General features: G+C 39.0%; 1 protein-coding gene across 2 annotated transcripts in view; it reads right to left on the bottom strand.

The window, feature by feature from the left end:
• Positions 1 to 7621: 7621 nt before the first annotated feature.
• Positions 7622 to 14451, bottom strand: part of LOC111652151 (CD166 antigen homolog A-like) — a 38847-nt gene continuing 32017 nt past the window's right edge. The window contains exons 12-16 of one of the 2 annotated variants that reach the window (XM_023402317.2): positions 11642 to 11774; positions 10804 to 10833; positions 10224 to 10335; positions 9382 to 9517; positions 7622 to 9284 (exon numbers count right to left, since the gene is read on the bottom strand). In XM_023402317.2, the coding sequence (XP_023258085.1) occupies positions 9415 to 9517; positions 10224 to 10335; positions 10804 to 10833; positions 11642 to 11774 (378 nt within the window). In that variant the 3' untranslated portion in view covers positions 7622 to 9284; positions 9382 to 9414. The remainder of the gene's footprint in view (positions 9285 to 9381; positions 9518 to 10223; positions 10336 to 10803; positions 10834 to 11641; positions 11775 to 14451) is intronic. The other variant, XM_023402318.2, reaches the window with a different exon arrangement.

Consider the following 14451-nt stretch of genomic DNA (forward strand, 5'->3'; position numbering starts at 1 on the left):
TAATACAATGACTTTATTTACATGTCTGTGAGTTTACTGATAGTTACACTACATTTTAAACATTAAATAAGATTTTAGAAAATTTAAACTTTTTTTTATTTATGCAAAGATGAATAGTGGGTAATATAGTGACCTGTTAGAAATGATATTAAGCCACATCAATTGAAAATGATGCTATTCCACATAGGAAAGTTTGAATTAATGTTTTAAGTTATTGCTAATAGATTAAGTTTTTGCTAGATCACAATTAGCAAACTCTTGATTGGCATTTAAATGCACTTGTCGAGTCATAGAATTCAGAGGAAAGAAATATTTGGAAAGCACATGTGGTCGCACAAGTCAGACAAGTCTCATGAGTGGATAAGACAGTCAGGACCTGTCTGACTAGTGAACAGAGAAAACAGACAAAAGGTTTTAAGAGCTAGAAATTTCAGGCCCTGGAGAGCGAAGTTGTATTTATGAACAGGATAGAATTATCCAAAGTAATGTGGACACCCACTCTAAAAAAGATGTGGCTGTTAAACTTTTTTAGATATATATTTTTATCACTGTCAGCACCACAAACAAAATTCCATTCACCTCCATCTGGGGTGGAAGCAGAAATCCAACACAGATATCCCAAAACCTGAACAAATGAAACCACAATAAGCTGCATGATGTGATACAACTAGAAGAAAGTGATCAACTATTTGTATCCATTATTTGAAATCAGTTGGACGGAGACCGAGATGGGAATGTGACAATGTGAATGTATGTATGTTTATTATTATTATATTATTATTATCATTATAATGATAATGATAATGATAATAATTATTATTATTATTTTTAAAACTAATTGATGCATTCATATACTGTCCATACTGACCATTAAGAGATGCCTTCCTAACGTGTTACCAATGTAAGTGATCGAGGACAAAATCCACAATACTTGTTCTGTTTAAAAAATAATTTCTATGTTTATCTCAGGTTAATATGAGGCCACAAGGTCATACATAGACAAATTAAGTGGATATATTAGCAGTCTTTTTAGTATGAAATTCCCAGATGTTAAATTTTGTGTTTCCACTGTAACTTATAATATCCACTGGACCTGTTTGACTCAGATATCTGAAACATCACATAACCCTCAGATAAATTTGGAATTTTTGTACATAGAGAGGACTGTGGATTTTGTCTCATATCACTTACTTTGACCAGGAGGAATGATTACAGCAAGACAAACATATATCATATATGGGCACATGACTATTGATCTAAGACTGACTTGACCAAAAACAATATGCCAGTGCAGTATTAGAAATAAGTACATGCTCATTTTAGTGAGCGGAAAGTACATTAGTTTTGTTATAAAGTCAAATTTATAGCTATTTATCACAAGTATTCTTCACATAAACTTTGTTGTGTTCCAAACAACACTGTTTATTTTTACAGCAATCCCATCTATGGCCAGCCGCAGTTCTCACTTGGATTGCCTGGCAGCCAGTGCATTTCGGGCAGGATAGTAGCAGGTGGGTTTTGCCTGACGGACTAGTTTATCGTTTGTCTAGTTGCATTAAATTATACAGGTAAGTTTGCTGGAAGATACAATCGCATCTGCGGCCAGCTGCAGTTCTTACTTGGATTGGGGGGGGCTTGCAAGTGCGGAAGCTAAGGACAGTTTGGAGAATTCTCAACGCTGTGTGCAGCCCATGCTTAGATTGGACAGGATGGCAGCGGACTCCTGTAGTCATCCAGAATGACGTGTACGAAGGGAGAGAGTTAACAGACACAAACAACACGGCACTTCATGCCTTTGGGTTGATGTCCAGGGAACTTGGCCGCTTAATGTCCACCATCACTGTGACACGACATCAGGTGTGGCTAGCTCAGGCGCCTATATCTGACGATTGTAGGAATACTCTGCATGAGCTTCCTGTTGTGCCAGGCTAGTTGTTTGGGCCGGAGGCAGGAAGAACATTCGAGTGCAGGAAGCAGTCAAGCCAGGCTTTGGATGCCTGGGGTCATCAGGGCACGGGACCCGCCGCTAGTCGGCTTCAGCCCAGAAGGGAACAACCTCAACATCATCAGTCCCAGTGGGTACAGGGGCGCAAGTTGAGGGCTCTGAGTTGTCGGTGAGCAGATTTTCACAGCTGGATTACTGGGCAACCAATTCCGAAGATGCATGGGTTTTGAAAATGGACCAGCCCATATCCCAGGGGTTCAGGTTGCACTTCCACCACTGGCCCCGACCACCCACAGGGGTCAAGGTTACTTCGGTCACCGACTCATAAATGCCCTGTGTTTGTTGCAGGAGACTGCCACACTCCCAGGCAAAAAGACCATCACATTAGTACACCCATGTACACAGAATGATGGGTTTTACTCATGTATTTCCACATACCAAAGAGAGACAATTCTCTCAGGCCTGTACTAGGCCTAAGGAGGTTGAACATTTATTTGAAGGTCCTTCCATATTGGATGCCCTGTATAAATGACTTCATTCAGACTATCACTCCAGGAGAGTGGTTAATTTCATAGACCTGAAGACATTCCTATTCACCCAGATCACAGGAAGTCTCTCCGCTTTGACTTTCAAAGTCAAGCCTATCAGTTTGCCCACCTTCCATTGGGTTTGTCCCTTGCTCCTCGCACTTTTACAGCAACATCACTGTGCCTGAAGGGAGAAAAGATTCTCCCTTACCTCAACAATTGGCTTATTTGTGCCCCCTCATTCCAGGAGGCAGAACAAGATACATACAAGGTCCTTCCTCATATCGACGCATCAGGAATTTGTCTAAATTGAGAGAAGAGCTCATTGCACCCAACACAGCGGACGAATCACTTATGATAGACGTTCTTGCCAACACCTGGTTGAGAGGTCTCATTTAAGCATTCCATCCGATTCCTCTGATAATGCCCACTCTCCAAAGGGTGAAGCTGTCAGATAACAAAGTCCTGAGGGCGCGCCCAACTGGCAATTGAGCATTTGTTTATCCACACTCATCAGTCTATTGGACAAAGAATCTTAGTATCTCCCAGTGAGGATGGACCTCCTGTCCCAGTTGGATGGGAAGGTTTGGCACCTGTTTCTGAGCCCCCTTCAGCTCAAGGTATGACCATTAAGAGGGATCAGCCACTCCTGAATGGGCTTGAGCCCTCAGTTTGTGAGACCTTGCGGAGTGCACAGGCTCTTTCTACAAGGACAATGTATAAACACTGTTGGGCTACATTTTCCGCGTGGTGCAGGGACAGGGTGTTATACACGGTCTCCTGCCCTCTGCAAGACATATTGCAGTATTTGCAGGGTCTTTTTGAAGCTTCAACCTCAATGGTTCATGTGGCAGCTATATCACTGAACCATAGCCATATTGTTGGCAGGCCATTTGCCATGCATTACAGGGTGGCACAGTTTCTGCTTGGTGCCGGGAGGGTACCTGGAACATGCTACTGGTCCTGCAGGCCTTGAGCAAATCACCCGTTGAACATATACCTGGAGGGACTTTAAGGGAGGTGTGACGTGATGGTAATGTTTGGATCCAGATGCAGACACAGGACCCAGTTGAAGTGTTCACAAGGTATTTATTAGGTAAATTGTTGAAGGTGGTTGAAGGGTGGTGAAGGGTGAGGGTGGAGGCAGACAGGCTGGCTGTTTGGGGAGGTGGTGAGGTGGCGTCTGGCTGAAGATAGAGGTCTGAGGTTGTACTTTAACAGGTGAGGAGCAAGGAGCACGAGGGAAAACAGCGATAACTCATGTAAATTCTAGGAGGCGTAGAGAGTTGCTACCACTGCAGCAGGCTGAACAATCTAGTGAGGAGTGAAGGGTGAGCTGGCATACTGGAGCCATTGGAGATGAGTAGATTGCCATCAGGTGTGTAGGAATGCCAGGAGCCAGAAGAGCTAGACATACAGACAACACACACACACACACACACACACACACACACACACACACACACACACACACACACAGACAAACAGGGGAGGAGGAGACACAAGGGAGAACAGGGAAGACACAGGGAAACACAAGGGAAGGGAGAGACAAACTAATTCACAGCCTGAGCCATGACAGGAGACATCAATGAAAACTGGTTTTCTGTTGGCAGAACAACAGCCAAGTGTGTGAGTGAACTCCATGCCCTTTCTATCATTCCTACGTGCCTGCAATGGAAGGCAGACGGTTGGGGGGGTGTCACTGTGGTCAATATCTCTTTGTCTCCCCCAGCCATATTAATAAAGCCATAGAATTGGAAGCATGCCACACCTTTTAGATCAAAGCTGGGGGAGAGAGTAAGTTTGATGTGTCCAGTCCGGGCATTGCGACTATACATTGAAGTAAAACAGAGCTTTAGTTGCTCGGAGCAACTGTTTGTGTGCTACAGTGGAAAGACCAAGGGACAGGCACTGTCTTAACAGAGGCTTTCCCATTGGATTGTTGAGACAATCAAACAGGCTAATGAGGTAGCAAGTAAACTTGTCCCCTCAGATGTTTTCTTTCCCTTGACAAGGGGTGTTGCCACGTCCTGGGTGGTAATGAGAGGGATGTCACAACAGGAAATCTGTGCAGCAGCGTTCTGGACAGCGCTTTGCACATTTTTGAGGTTCTACCACCATAATGTGGCTTCTGGATCCATGCTAGCGTCAACCATTCTGCCATTGGCTTCTACAGGTTGACCAGTAGGTGGTTATTGGTTCCTTGTGACACTACAGGAAAGAGTCATCCACTTTGTTCAGTCAGGAAGGAATGAAAAGAATGGAGCTGCAAAGGCAACTATAGTTCTGTTAATACCTGAATGACTCATGCTGGTCACTCTGAAACTTTTCAGGGCTAGAAGATTCTGAGAGGCCAGATGTGGGCTACCACATGGCATTTATAGCAGGGACGTGCAGGTAATCTACACTTCATGTACATGACTTATACAGAACGATACTTACCTTTCGTTATTTTCCCAAAGCCTCCAGTCACACAAGGTTCAGGTAATATACAAGCATGACTTATGTGATCTGGAAAGTGAAACTGTCAACTGATGACTTGTGACTAACTTGACTAACTTATTTGTTAGGTGTAGGGACATTTATCATCAATTATAATCAATTTATCATTTATCATTCAAACCATTGAGTGGCTGGACATTTACAAAACATCACTGCAACTGTGTTTTGGAAAAATATAATTGAAAATGTATTTGCCTATTGCATGTTGATGCTACCTCTATCAGTTGCAAACTATCTACTATACTTTGATGCCTAATTCTGTATCCAAAGTGCTGTGGACAACATGAAGACTTTCTGTCCCTGCCACAGTCACATAAGACTGTCTGTTGAATTTCAACACTGATAGAGAAAGGAATGGACATAACTGTTTTATACGCTTTAATAAAATATAAAGACTGTATTCAGAAATTAACCTGCCAAACATAGTGCTGGTTTTACTCCTAAAGATGTGCTGTTAATGGCGAACTGTCCATCCTGATTTATTTGTAATCAGATAATGTATGTTGCTGTTTTTATTGCTTTAGGTCTCTAAGAGGTTTCATAAAGTAAAATTAGCTATTTTGGCCCATTGTTAAGATGGTGCATAGCTGCCATTTTATTAGTGTTACACAATCCAATACTGAGACTGGATCAGTATCAATGTGTATGTTGGCTAACTATATGATCGGTGCATCCACAGAGTGTTGTTCACAGCCATTGTTGCTCACAAGTTGCTCAAGTAATCCAAATCAATCAAACACTTCATACATTTGGCTGTACTCTATGAACATCCATCATCCTCAACATAAATGTAAATTTGTTGCAGTGACTTTTCCAGTCATTTGCACGCCTCAGAACTTTTTTTTCCCATCATAAAGAGAGATGCTACTGATAAACACAATACATACACATACACAATAAATAAAATTTCCTTTGTGTTAACAAGTCACCTGGCTCCACTTCATTATATCATTCAGGCAATTAAACTTTATTTACATAGCACCTTTCCTACAAGTTAGTGCAATTCAGTGCTTTACAGATGGATCACAAGCTGATAATGACAGAAACAAACAGTAAAATATTCTGAGACTTATGCGCATAAGAAATGAAAATGTTGAAAATTTAATAATAAACTCAATAGAGTAGATAAAAATAGATTCATAAAACAATAAAACAGATAAATGACAATAACAAATAAAATAGATAAAAGGGAGTAAAACATTTTAAAACATCAAGACAATATAATCAATGATTAAATAAAGTAAATAACAGCCTTTAAACATTCTAACTCGAGGTGGGTTCAAGAAGCAGGTTTTAAGTTTACGTTTCAAGATATCAACACATAGCATAAAACATAAAAGCAACCTCACCAAAGGTTTTTGTCCTGCGCTTTGGAACAACTAAAACACTTTTGCATGTAAGGACTTTAAAATGTGTTAAATGTTCACTCCTTCCAGGCCCAGTCAGTAGCAGATTGATGAATCAATTCTGATCATGTTTTTTGAGTACACCAGAGATCATTGAGATAATCTAATCTGCTGGATATAAAAGTGTTCATTAGACTCTTTGTGTCAGAGGAATAGCCACACTTTAGCTGTAGTTTTGAAATGATTAAAAAGCAGATTTGGTGACAAGCCCCACGAGTCCTAAAGTTTAGTTGTGATGTATCCTCATATCCTCCAAGTTTTAATAAAATTTCCATTGTGTAGCTTATGTGTTCCACCTTCAGTGGAGTCTCTGTGCCCAGAATAAAAAGTAAAAACATCTAATAGATTTTTCCCTAATTCCACCACTGTTTGTCACAGTATACTCTTTGGCCACAGGATGGCAGCAGAAGCTCATTTTGGTTGGTCGGCATTTTATATGCCGACGCCTACATTTCTTTTTGTACACTTGATTGGCCACAGTGACACAAGTAACAACTGGCTAATTGGAAGCTGGTTAAAGATAATGACTTATCATATGCACTGTGCCAGTGCATATGATTAGCCACAGGGTCAAGGGACTGAGCACACTAGTGACCTGTAAATGACCTTGCATTTCCTGTGATTAGATTGTGTGCAAAAGTAAATTTATGCTTCCAGTTGATGTAGAAAATAGTTTGTTTGTTGTTTTTAAATATTCAGGATATCTTTAACTTAATGGCATGGGCCATGTCCTTGTAGGCCTTTATGGCTCAAAATGCAGAACCAGTGAAATCCAACACTCTTGTCTTTTCCGTACATGTATGTGCTCACAGACCTTTTCCACTCAGTAAATTTAATGGTGTTTTCATCGTGTTGTGCACTGTGACATAATATTAAAACCCCTGAGGGGCACCAATACAAATTAGAGTCAAAATAGACTCTAAAGATATTGTTTTGCCATTGTCCTTTACTTTAGCATAAGTAGCTATAGCACAGTGTCAAAACGCTGCATTCAAAATTGTACTTAAAGTAAAAGCAAAAGATACTACTCTGTTGTGGGTTTTTTTTCTAAAGTATTCATAGTTTTGCAAAAATTACTGTACAACAAATCATTATAGTCATTCTGCACCATTATTCCAGATGTTCTCTGCATCTCTACAAGTGAAAAAAAAAAAAATTGGAACCATGTTGCTCTTTATTTCAAAAGATGCTCAGTTGAAAGGCATGAAAACTGTAACAACATAATTAATATTCAGTGGACGTAACTTTTCCAAATGTACACTTTATTTTAAACAAAAGTACAAAAACAAACATCAGATATTTACAATACTTGCATGGCAACGTTCACTTTCTTTGGTCATTCTTCCAATTTGATGGTTTTACATAAGGTAGACAGCAGCTTGGAGGTCTGAGATTACAACATGCTGAATCTATTATTCAACCAGACGCTGAACAACCCACTGATGACTCAGAACTTAATTACATTTTTGTAAAGTCTGCAAGCAATTTATCTATGGTTTAAATCCAAGATGTGAATTCTGTGTCAATTATTGAATTTGCCTACCAGGACATTTATTCTTGTTCAATATAAATAGCAAAAAGAAAATTAAAACCACATATTTCACAATTACATCCTGGTCTTGATACATTTTCAGATTCAGGAAATGCTCATAAAAGACCAAAATTGTGACATGTACAGCTGCGTGTATTCCGTCGTATTCTACACAAATTTGACATGAAAAAAAAAAAGAACCCTAGTGCACATCACAAACTGAAGCAATTACAGGTAGATTTGCAATAGAAGGCAAACATATCATAACGACTACTTTCAGACAAACATCCTGTCCACTCTGTGTCCTCGATTACAAAATTCTGCCATGGCTAGATGATAAACAAGCATACCTCAACTCTGATGGAGCACAAATTGAGAATTCAATTACAACCCCTGACAGGTAAACTAAAGTATCCTTTCATTACTACAGGCTCAAACACATTCTCTTGGGGAAAAGCATGAAAACAGGTTTACGTAAAACAATCTGTGCAGCCAAACTAAAGCCAGTAAAATGAGTTGAATTATGCACATACATTCTCTCAATAATCTACGTGCTTGTGAAATACAGTGGTTATGTTGAATGTACAGTACATTTTTTTTCAAAAAAAGAGAGAGAGAGCAAAAAAATGTAATTTTTCTCTCCAGGAGGTACACACGATCAAAGAACAAGAAAAGCATGTAACACCAAAGAAACTCACATCACCTATTTCCTGCAATGCAACATGTAATCATATTTCCATCTATAACTAATACCGAGTATTACAATATACCCTTAGCCCTTTTAGGAATTTCATCTCGATTTCAATATTTTATTCATGGCTGAACGAACAAACTGAAACAAAAATTCAGGTATGAACAGATTTAGCACACCCATATTGAAGGCAGAGGTTGTTTGACTGTGATGACTGTGAAACTAAGACGTGATGGTGATGATGTCCCTCGAGTCAAAGATAGACTAATGCAGGCCTACACATCCTTAACAGCGAAGGCAAACTGGTCTAGTAGTAATTTTACCTGCGTCAACTAACAAAACCAAAAAGACTTGAATTTTCTCAGTTTCCCAAAATGCATTCTAACTAACATGAACCCTAATAGTAGACAAGTTTACACATGTATCAGTAGTGCAGAAGAGTTATGTATATCACATACAGTATCCATTCATTTCTTTTTTTTTTTCTTCTTTTTTTTTTTTAGGAATGGCGGGGTGAGAGGTCGAGGGGCTCGGGGGGTGTTTGGATATGCTGTTTAGTAAAATTCTCCCTGAAACCAAATCCATCCAAACCATCTTCATCCCAATGTACACGCTTTTTTTTTTTTTTTTTTTTTCCCAAAGACAGAGGTGGAGAGAAATGTGCAAAAGTTCCATGTTCTCACTGGAAAGAAAATAAGAAATTTAAACAATGTCATTTGAAAGAGAATTACTTTGTAAATGTTTATTTCAGCACATGATGGAAATGTTTTGTTGCCTACCTTTCACATTCCCAAAGGATGTTTGCCGTTTCTTTACACCTCAGCTTTTTGGCTGTTCTCCTCCACTTTCTCCTCCAGTTTTTTCTCCTCCTCAGAAGACCCGTTCTCCTTTTCACCGGTCTTCCAGCTGCCTTGCCTGTTTAGAATAAAACATGTTGATAATTCTTCCCTTTACAGTCAACTGTACATTTTATGATGGTGTGTTGTCTATACTACACTGTGTAGAATAATAACTAAAATACATTGTCCACTTACATTAAATGGGAGAGGCATATATCCCTGTACTGCCATTAAGCACTTACTTAATGTTAGCAAGTTACAGTATGTGTTCATGATCAAGAGCTAATTCCCTAAATTTGGAAAATATAAGACTGCTTCATGTTCTGTGCTTAACTATACATTTATACTCCTCATGTGTACATGTGTTTTTAGCTGCACACACAGTGTACAAAATAACATTTATCGCTTAATACTTTAACCATGCCGCACCTAAACTAATCAAATAATAAAGCTTGATTTGTTCAGTACCTCTAAAAAAATAAAAACAAAACAATAACATATAGTGTAAACTGAGTCAGTACAACTGTTATTGAATAGTGAAAATATAACTGGTCGGTTTAATAGTGGAAAATTGTCATATTGCATAAAGAAAATGGAGGCTGTGAATATAATGACAGGAGGCCCAGATAAATGTAAACAAAACAGGTGATATTAGCTCACTGGGCAACATGTCAGGACCATTGCAAAAGTGAAGTAGTGAATTCAAGAATTTTATGAAGATTAGCATCATTATCATATAATACAATTAACATTTTTCAAAAGGTTCACTGTTGACTTCTTACTTGGACTTCTTCATGTAGACCCAGTATGCCAGGCCTATAATCATAGTGGCGATGAGGAGACCGACCACAACTCCAACTACCAACTTGGTTTGGTCACTATCCTCCGACTGGTCTGTAACAAAGGTAAAACCGAAACATCAGACCTGGGACACACGTCTCAGTAGGAAACTCCAGCCAGATTGCGTGTGAATACAGGGAAGAAAAAAGTCATTATGTGCAATAAGTGCGTTGATGAATGGACACATCCGCATGGTACATGGTTATGACTCACTGAGTTAAATGTTAATGGAACAAATTCTTAGTTTATGACTCATTTCATCATCAGCCAGTGGGATTATGGACAATGTTGACAATTTGTCAGGATGCTGGTAGCTCCATTCCTCTTCCTCCTTCATAACTGTATTTTATCTACAGAAACACTGTCCAAATATTGTATTTCCCGTAGCACACTCCAAGGTGATGTTGAAAGTAAATATTTGATAAAGATCCTTCTTTCAGTGAGCAACATTTGATCCCCCCATAGTCTTTACTCACCCCACCCCTCCCGTTTCTTACAAGCAAGAAGACTGCTACAACTTACCTTGTTTATCCATTCTCACCTCCACAAATACTGAAATCAGATATAAAATAAAATTAACGTCCAACCAAAAGAAAAAAAAAAATACAAAATCAAGACTGATGTCCAGGAAAATTGCTATTCTACTTCTATTCTACTTTTGCATGCAAATAGTCCAAAGAGGGAACAGATTAAACCCAGCATCCCAACATACACACACCGAGCGAGGTGTGTGAGTGTCCCAAACACACAGGAATGAGTAAGCAAGAAAGCAGAGGATGGTATTAACACTGCATGCTTTGGGACAACAGTGTGTACAAAAAGTGCTAAGTGCATGCATCAGTTCCGTTTTGACAGTGACATAGGAGATGATAAAAAAAGTCAGATGTTCATTCAGTGATCATCAAAAGGCAAACCACCACAGATATTACTGTAAACAAAGCAAAATCTGTTCATACCGCAGAAGCAGCATTAATCTTTGCTTTTAAATGTATCTAATTATGTTTTTCTTCTGATATCATATCACTTATCTTTCCATAATTTGGACTACAAGTCTGAAATAAAGTCAACTAATTGGTTGATTATACAAAGTTTATGTCAGTGAATGTCACAAATGTCATGAAAGCCCTGAATGGTGTGTGAAAAGTCCACAGATAAAATATCCTAAATTAGATGGGTTTACCCTCAAGTACATACCTGCTGAATTATTGTAGTTTTATTAAAGCATTTCAACATTATGTCAAGTCAGCATGCAGACAGAAAGAGTTGTGAGCAGAGTAGGAAAAACATTTACAAAGACAGATTACGTAGTTTGGCTTTAGTGGACAGAGATGAGAGAACCATATTACCACTTTGTACTTACAGGATGACACGTTTATAGCTCTGGTGTCCATGCCAAACTCATTGGTCACTGTACAAGAGACAGTTAGATTTGCAGAAGGCACAACTGTGATCTTGTGTGTGATCTTTCCATTGACGAAGGGACTCTCATCAGGCTGATCAAAAACAGAAAAAAACCCACACATGTTAGAACTGTATGTACCACTAGGAGGCGATGTTGGTCCGCCAAATGACTCAGGCTTTTCTTGACAAAGACACAGCATGTGTGCCTCTGGGATATAGACACTTCAGTCTCAGAGGAAAACCCCAGACACAAAGACAAAGTGGCAACACCCTTTTCACATCCTCTACATATACAAAAGGATGTGGCAATTTTGTAAATACCCATTACTGAGCCTGTATTCAAGTCTTAAATTATTCTCTCACTGAATAGGCTTTAAAGGATATGCTGAAAGGAGAAAAAATAAACTTTGACTGAAATGTAGAAATGTGTGTTATCTCCAAAATGCATTGTCCCCTGGTGAAAGAGTCCTGTGCACCTTTGGAATTGATTAATTATTACACACAGGTTCAGGTTTTTGAGGTCATTTTTGCGGTGAGACAGTGACTGAATAGACTGAAAAGAATTCTAACCATCCCACACAAGCCCTCGGGTTCATATGTAATTCACACTGTGTCAGTGAGTGGTTCTGCTATCAGTGTGCACACAGGTATACGACAGAAACAAAGGATGAAAAAAAAGGTCCATTTAAGAACTAGACAATTTTTGTCTTCATGACAGTCTGGTGCAAAATACTGTGCTTGAACCTCAGAGAAAATGAAGAAATTTACTCTTCCAAAACACTGAGCACAACCACCTAGAAATGTTTGGACGAGATAAGTTCAAAATTGTGACAGCTGGGGAAAAAATACTAACAGCGCAAACCGCCATGCTCATGACAGAGCGTATTCAGTCATTCTGCAGTACAGAGAGAGCGACAAAAGCAAAGCATGAACTATCTCAGGACCAAGACACTGGCAAACCTTGAATTATTTTCGCTCGCCCACAGAATCCAGAGGGAGGAGGCCTTAAACAGACAGTCTGTGTTTAGTCACATCACTTCACATCGGTGCTCATGTTATTCATAGGTTTGTTCTGAGGGAAACAATACCATTACATTAAAACGACCACATGATCATGTTGGTGGTTTGTCTTTGCTGCTTCTGGAAGTGTTTATAGTGTCCGCGCATTCAGTGCAGGAACAAATGTATTTTAAGAAATTGTTTGATGACACCTAAATAGCTCAAAATATACTATATCCACAAAGTGTATCAAAGTGTATCAAAACCATTCACTGGCTGCTGATAGAAATAATTTTCAATATGTCTGAGCTACTTTAGATGCTGTCCAAAGATGAGATGTCACAGCAGCTGTTGAACAAGACAAACCTGTTGATACTTTACATTTGAATTTGAGCCCTCCGCCCCCCAACCCAACCGGTTGAGGCAGATGGCCGCCCACCATGAGCCGGGTTCTGTTCTGTTCTGTTTCTGCCCCTTAAAAAGGAATTTTTCTTTGCCACTTCTTCCAAGTGCTTGCTCATGGGGGACTGTCAGGTCTCTGCTGCAAGCAATATTATAAAGAGTCTAGACCTGTTCTATATAAACCTTTGCTATGATTGAGGGCCATACAAATACAATTTTATTTAATTTCAATGACAACCAGTATTGAGTTATCTGAAAAAGAATGATGGCCTTAAATTGAAAAAGGAAGGGAACATTCAAAGCATCTTAAATTATGTGATAATTTGAAAACTTAACCAGGATGTGCAGCCACTTGTTAAAGCTGATATCCATCTTGTTTGTTTTAATCAAGCTTATAGGGGGAAACTCTTTCTCTACAATATGAAATTAAAAAAATCAACTTGTTATGGCTTGTTGTCTTGTAAATTGTCTTAGATGACAGTAACGGTAATTTTTTAGGCTCAGTTATTCAGCGGTGTCAAACTTCACATTTTCTAGGTTTTGCAATAGCTGGTTCAAACAAAGGACAGGCTTCAGTGGGTGTCAGCAAGTCAAGAGATACAGATTTCAGCTTTAAAGTTATAATCCTTGACATTTTGATTAAATCGAAGCCTGATTTTGATATGATGTATGGTCGAGATTTTTTTCTGCAACAGCCCGTCGTATTTACATTAATTAATTAAGTATTCTTCATCGTTAGTGGCTATTCAAACGGCCTACCTATGCACAAGTGATTCACAAAAAAACGATGCAGCACATAACTCAGCTTTGCTGTCGGTAATATTACTCGAGTTTGCTTGGTTGAGCTGTAAACATATGCACCAGTTGCTCTTCTGTTGTATGTTTGATAAAGCACCCGCTCCACAACTGTTTACTGTAGTATTAAAACACAATTACTGTTACTATGGTAACCGGGGACATTGCCAAATAAACCAGGGTCGAAATCTTAAGGATTACAATGTTAAACTGTGCTTGTAAACAATACGTCATTGAAAAAAAGTGGGGAATTATGGTATGGGCTATACACAGTGGCAGTGGACAAACTTGGCAAAGGTAAAAGGGTTGTTTGTCAACCAAAAACCATGTTCCCACAGTATGTTTTTTTTTTATTCAGTTTACAGAGTTTTTTAGTTGCATCAGCACAACTCCAACGCTCATCCCCCTGGTGTGGACTAGGGATGTTAAAATATACTGCTATTGATGAAAAACTGATATTGTGTTGATAATACACATAAGATATTATCATGATGGCAAATGTTCGGCCTTGTTGTTTTTTAGTTTATACGTTCATCTGGTTGCCCTTTCACTATACTGTGAATATGTGAAGTG

This window comes from Seriola lalandi, unplaced genomic scaffold (genome assembly GCF_002814215.2).
Source record: "Seriola lalandi dorsalis isolate HSWRI2012SDOR001 ecotype SW California unplaced genomic scaffold, Sedor1 jcf7180002053927, whole genome shotgun sequence".
Lineage (NCBI taxonomy): Eukaryota > Metazoa > Chordata > Actinopteri > Carangiformes > Carangidae > Seriola > Seriola lalandi.